Source organism: Oncorhynchus keta, chromosome 25, assembly GCF_023373465.1.
Source record: "Oncorhynchus keta strain PuntledgeMale-10-30-2019 chromosome 25, Oket_V2, whole genome shotgun sequence".
In the NCBI taxonomy this organism is placed as follows: Eukaryota; Metazoa; Chordata; class Actinopteri; order Salmoniformes; family Salmonidae; genus Oncorhynchus; species Oncorhynchus keta.
The window spans coordinates 39,712,458-39,718,457 of NC_068445.1; the positions used below are offsets into that span (position 1 = coordinate 39,712,458).

The 6,000-nt window shown below is 40.0% G+C and overlaps 1 protein-coding gene across 1 annotated transcript in view; it reads left to right on the forward strand.

The window, feature by feature from the left end:
- The window catches only part of LOC118357974 (MAM domain-containing protein 2-like), a 48,739-nt gene extending 45,626 nt beyond the window's left edge, over positions 1-3,113 (forward strand). Inside the window, 2 exon segments of the mRNA XM_052479313.1 lie at positions 233-320; positions 2,277-3,113. Of these exon segments, the coding sequence (XP_052335273.1) occupies positions 233-320; positions 2,277-2,338 (150 nt within the window). The 3' untranslated portion in view covers positions 2,339-3,113.
- Positions 3,114-6,000: the final 2,887 nt, after the last annotated feature.

Sequence of the window (6,000 nt, forward strand, 5' to 3'; positions counted from 1 at the left end):
AGAGACAGAGAGACACACAGAGACAGAGAGACACACAGAGACAGAGAGACACACAGAGACAGAGAGACACACAGAGACAGAGACACACACAGAGACAGAGAGACACACAGAGACAGAGAGACACACAGAGACAGAGAGACACACAGAGACAGAGAGACAGTGGATGGAAACGGGGTTTAAACTGGATGGAAACAGGGTTTGTGATGATGATTTTCGTTGCCTTTCTTTCCAGATTATATTCGAAGCGATCCGAGGACCATCAATAAGAAGTGATATCGCTATTGATGACATTGTGTTTAAAAAAGGGCCGTGCACAGCAGGTAGGTTCTCTGGCCAGGCCGTCATTGTAAATAAGAATTTGTTCTTAATTGACTCGCCTGAATAGATAAAAGGGGGGAATCAGAACTTGCGAACACACATTACACACATTACACAGTTAACACATTATACTCTATCTGGGGAAACTTCAACCAGTTTAGTATGACATCATAATGACAGGCTAAATCAGCAGCAAAGTTGTACTCTGATACTGTAATCACTGAGCTATTTCTGTTTTGTGATAGAATAGCTTAATGCTGTGTAGACAGGGGCTGGTGTGGTCTGTACAGCACGTGATAGAATAGCTTAATGCTGTGTAGACAGGGGCTGGTGTGGCCTGTACAGCACGTGATAGAATAGCTTAATGCTGTGTAGACAGGGGCTGGTGTGGTCTGTACAGCACGTGATAGAATAGCTTAATGCTGTGTAGACAGGGGCTGGTGTGGTCTGTACAGCACGTGATAGAATAGCTTAATGCTGTGTAGACAGGGACTGGTGTGGTCTGTACAGCACGTGATAGAATAGCTTAATGCTGTGTAGACAGGGGCTGGTGTGGCCTGTACAGCACGTGATAGAATAGCTTAATGCTGTGTAGACAGGGGCTGGTGTGGTCTGTACAGCACGTGATAGAATAGCTTAATGCTGTGTAGACAGGGACTGGTGTGGTCTGTACAGCACGTGATAGAATAGCTTAATGCTGTGTAGACAGGGGCTGGTGTGGTCTGTACAGCACGTGCTAGAATAGCTTAATGCTGTGTAGACAGGCACTGGTGTGGTCTGTACAGCACGTGATAGAATAGCTTAATGCTGTGTAGACAGGCACTGGTGTGGTCTGTACAGCACGTGCTAGAATAGCTTAATGCTGTGTAGACAGGGGCTGGTGTGGTCTGTACAGCACGTGATAGAATAGCTTAATGCTTATCTTATCAGGTATAGAAAAGACCGTTCTTTATACATAGAAATATGAATAGAATCACCTTGTCCCCAGGTTATGCTCTGTAGAGGGGCTGGGGACCAGCACGTGATAGAATAGCTTAATAGAAAAAACCCCAGGTTACTCTAATGAGAGGCGGCTGGGGACCAGTTCTTTATACATAGAAATATGAATAGAATCACCTTGTCCCCAGGTTACTCCATGAGAGGCGGCTGGGGACCAGATATACAATAGAAAAAAACCCAGGTTACTCTATGAGAGGCGGCTGGGGACCAGATATACAATAGATAAGACACCAGGGATCAATTACAATCTAATTTGAAATTCCAATTCCACTTTTTTTTTCTCATGAAGTGGAGAATTGACATGGAACTAAATTCAATTTTTTTTTACATTTCTCAGTTAATGGAATTAATGAACATAGTATAAAAAATTTACTGTAAGATTGGTAAGATTGGTAAGATTGGTTTTGAATCATTGCAACGTATATTGCTATATTTCCAGTATACTTAAGTTGTCTGAACAGTGGCATGATCCGCCTGAAAGCCTGATGGAATTGAATTCAAATTGGAGTTTGCAGAATTGTTGGGGATAATATTGAATTGGGAATTGAATTCTTCGAATTGACCTTGCATTGGAATTAAGAGGAATTTAATTATTTCTTAATTCAAAGACTGACCTAGAATTTTAATTGAAGTAAATTGAATACAGGGAGAGAGAATTGAATTCGAATATAATTTGTGGAATTGACCCCAATCATGATAGACACTGTTTTCGATTCCCTTCCAACATGAGATTGTTTCACAGGTGAATTTACAGGAGGCTGCTGAGTGGAGGACGGCTCATAATAATATCGGGAACGGAGCAAATGGAATGGCATCAAATTCATAGAAACCACTTGTTTGATGCATTTGATACCATTCCACAGATTCCGCTCCAGTCATTACCACCAGCCCGACCTCCCCAAATAAGGTGCCACCAACCTCCTGTGGATGCATGTTAATCATTCTAATTTCTCTTCTAGATCCCGGAGACACAATTCCATATTCCGGCTTTTCAGAAAACTTCAACGAGATTGAGTACTGAGGGAAACACTGGATTGTCTGTGTGTCTGTGTGTGATAGAAGACTGGGTGGGGACAATGGTGAGAGATTGTATGTACGGGAGTAACTCCTGCAAGACCATTTACCTAGAGTAGAGACATGCTAAGTGCCAGTCATTAGTTTTCCCACTGTTTCTTCTTCTTGTACAAGGTAGGGACAACATGTAGGCTTACAGACCTTTGTACAGTCAAAACTTTTTTTTGTAGAAAATCATTCAATATGTTCAAACGTAATATTTTCTGGATTTATGTCAATTTATTCTTACTCCCCTCGATGTATGTATTGTCAATGCAGAAACATGTTGTTGGATTGTTTTATAAACTCAACGTTTTTACTGCACAGTTCATGTCTGACCCCTAGTGGTGGAAGATCATAACTGCAGAGAATTCACACGTCTCTATTCTGTCAAAAAATAATACATGAATAGTCTGTATACAAATGCAATAGTAAATATTCGACTAAACTTGTAAAAGCACTGACCCACCTGTATATCGAATGTGTATCTAACATTTACACTATGCATTGCAAATGATATCTAACTCCTCACTGTGACAAAGGATTTGTGTCCAGCTTTAGGTCTGAAGTCAGAAGATAACCAGCGATTCATATATCAAAGTCTACTGGGATAGGCTACTCTCCTCTTTCTCAGGTTTCTTACTTTTCTTTTCTAAACGTGTTTTCCTACGTAGGGCTATGTTCTGCTGAAGTGTAGTATGTAAATGATGCTCTACAAATAAACAAATAAACATAAACACAGACACATTATTTGTTTTAATAGAACCCAGAACACTTGTCAGGGAAATTGTGTGACCAAATCAGTATGACTGTCTGATTGACAGTCAAATCAAATAGAAGCGGTTGATACCCTCACCTGGGAAGAACTAAGGCAGGAGGGACAAACTCATTGCATGGAGGGCCTAGTGTCTGCTGGATTTGAGTTTTCTTTCAATTAAGTCCTAGACGACCAGGTGAGGGGAGTTCCTTACTAATCAGTAAATGTAATTCATCAAACGGGTACGAGAGAAGATTGACTATCCTGTCGACATTCAGCCCTCTGTGGAATGAGTTTGACACGTGAACTAAGAAAACGTGGTTGACGTGCAAATCAATATTTAATTTCAGTAAAGGTTCAGGTCACGGTTAAGGATTTGGTTAAGGTTAGGGTTAAGGATTTGGTTAAGGTTAGGGTTAAGGATTTGGTTAAGGTTAGGGTTAAGGTCAGGGTTAAGGATTTGGTTAAGGTTAGGGTTAAGGATTTGGTTAAGGTTAGGGTTAAGGATTTGGTTAAGGTTAGGGTTAAGGATTTGGTTAAGGTTAGGGTTAAGGATTTGGTTAAGGTTAGGGTTAAGGATTTGGTTAAGGTTAGGGTTAAGGATTTGGTTAAGGTTAGGGTTAAGGTTAGGGTTAAGGATTTGGTTAAGGTCAGGGTTAAGGATTTGGTTAAGGTTAGGGTTAAGGTATGGGTCAGTTGTAGGTTTTGTCTAGTCGGGCAGTCAATGGGATGCTGGTCAGAAAACTCCCTTTTAACTCACCTACCTGCTGCTTTCAGTGTTGTGCCTTCTTATGATGTCACCAGTTTAAAAGTTAAGTCTGGTAAACAAGCACAGGGAACATGATAAAACCATCTGTCTGTTTACAGATGTATGTAGCAAAATATAGAGTACTGTTTTAATACAAATAAAAATGACAAGATGTTTCATATATTTTTTTTCCATTTTTGTTTTTGTAAAAGCATATTCCTAATGTAACAAACGATCACAGTTTCTAGGAGAATCTATAGGGGGAAAAAAACAAGCCAAGTGTATTAAATATTTCAGGTTTAGATTTGCTTGTTTGAAATAGTATTACAGTAAAACGTATTGGCAGGAGTACACAAATATCTCAGTTCCTTTCACTTGACGGCTCTGTCAAACGCTACTGACTAGTTAAGGCTACAGACTAGTTAAGGCTACAGACTAGTTAAGGCTACTGACTAGTTAAGGCTACAGACTAGTTAAGGCTACAGACTAGTTAAGGCTACTGACCAAGTTCACAACTGACCAGAAACATTGACAAATAAAACCAGGGAGCACACTCTAAAAACCAGGGAGCACACTCTAAAAACCAGGGAGCGCACTCTAAAAACCAGGGAGCGCACTCTAAAAACCAGGGAGCGCACTCTAAAAACCAGGGAGCGCACTCTAAAAACCAGGGAGCGCACTCTAAAAACCAGGGAGCGCACTCTAAAAACCAGGGAGCGCACTCTAAAAAGAAAAGAACTCTGGAGTATCCTTTAGGCTTTAGGGGTTCTTCAAATTGAAACTGTGAGATTTGAATGGATCCTCGAAGAACCTTTTGAAGAAACTTTAAGGTTGAATATTTGAACTATCCCCCTATTATTAATAATAATCAGCATAACAATAATAACAATAAAATGTGATTTTAGTGACAAAGCAGAATTTAAAAAATCTAAATATGAGGTAAACTCCCAGCAGAGACCCAAGTCCAATGGGTTTATCCTCTGGTGTGGTAATGTTAATGTGTTGATGTTCTCCGTATCCACAGCCAGAATGTTTTTGCAGTACATGGTGATCGAACAGGTCTCCTGTTATATTCATCAGAGTTGTAGGGAGGGTGATGTCTGTGAATCCCCCCAAAAATAGTCATTATATATTGGATTAACAGAACATGCATACAACAGTATTCATACCTTGGATTTTGTGGAAAATGTCAATGATAAAAGCTGTTTGGATAAGGGTCTCATACACATCCCTTGTCCATAATGTAGAGGCCTATGGGATATTAATTGAAGCAGAAGTGGGTTATTTCTAGCTTTATTGCTGGGGGAAAAATGTCCACCTCTCTATTACAGATTCTGTTAATTTTCTAAAGGTAAAAATACTTCTAACAATAAAACTATGTTACAACATTAATACACAGTCTATGACACTCTTAAAATGACATATAGCACATGACCAAATTGTAGATAAAAATACAACATTTTTATTTTCAGATATTAAATTCAGCTACAAAATGAAATCATGCAAAAGAAACACAAATAAACAAAAACTTCCAGGTTTCCTTGGTCAACATGAATGTATGTAAAAACAACCACAACAACGATGAAACATAATGTCTTCTACTCCAGAAGCTGCACATTCATAACGGTGAACGCCAGGGAACCAAGCGATTGTCTCCGAGTCAGAACAAAGGCACCAGGCAGGGATCTTCAGCCATATTAGTTCCAGCCTGGGGATTAGAGAATATGATTATAAAATGATGATCCAGCTCTGAAACACCCAAGTCTGCTTATCAAGGTCCTTTTGAGCAGCTGATTGCTACAACGTGGTTAGAGCAGGGCAGGAACAAAAACCTGCACTCTCAGTCGCTATCCTGGAGGATGGTTGGCCACCTTTGATATAAAATATTGCAACATTACAACCGAGTACTTTTGTCTTTGTGAAATTATTGTTGTTGTTGCCACACTTGCACAAGCCTGCGCATCCATACACAAATTGTGGCCTTTCCTATTGCTCAGAACATGTTATTCTTCAATTCAGTCTATTGCTGTGTGTGGGATGTTAATCCGCATTGAGTTGAGTCCAGGCACTTTGTGCATGGTTTACAGCAGGGGTGGAAGCTGACAAGGTACAAATCTGTCGTTCT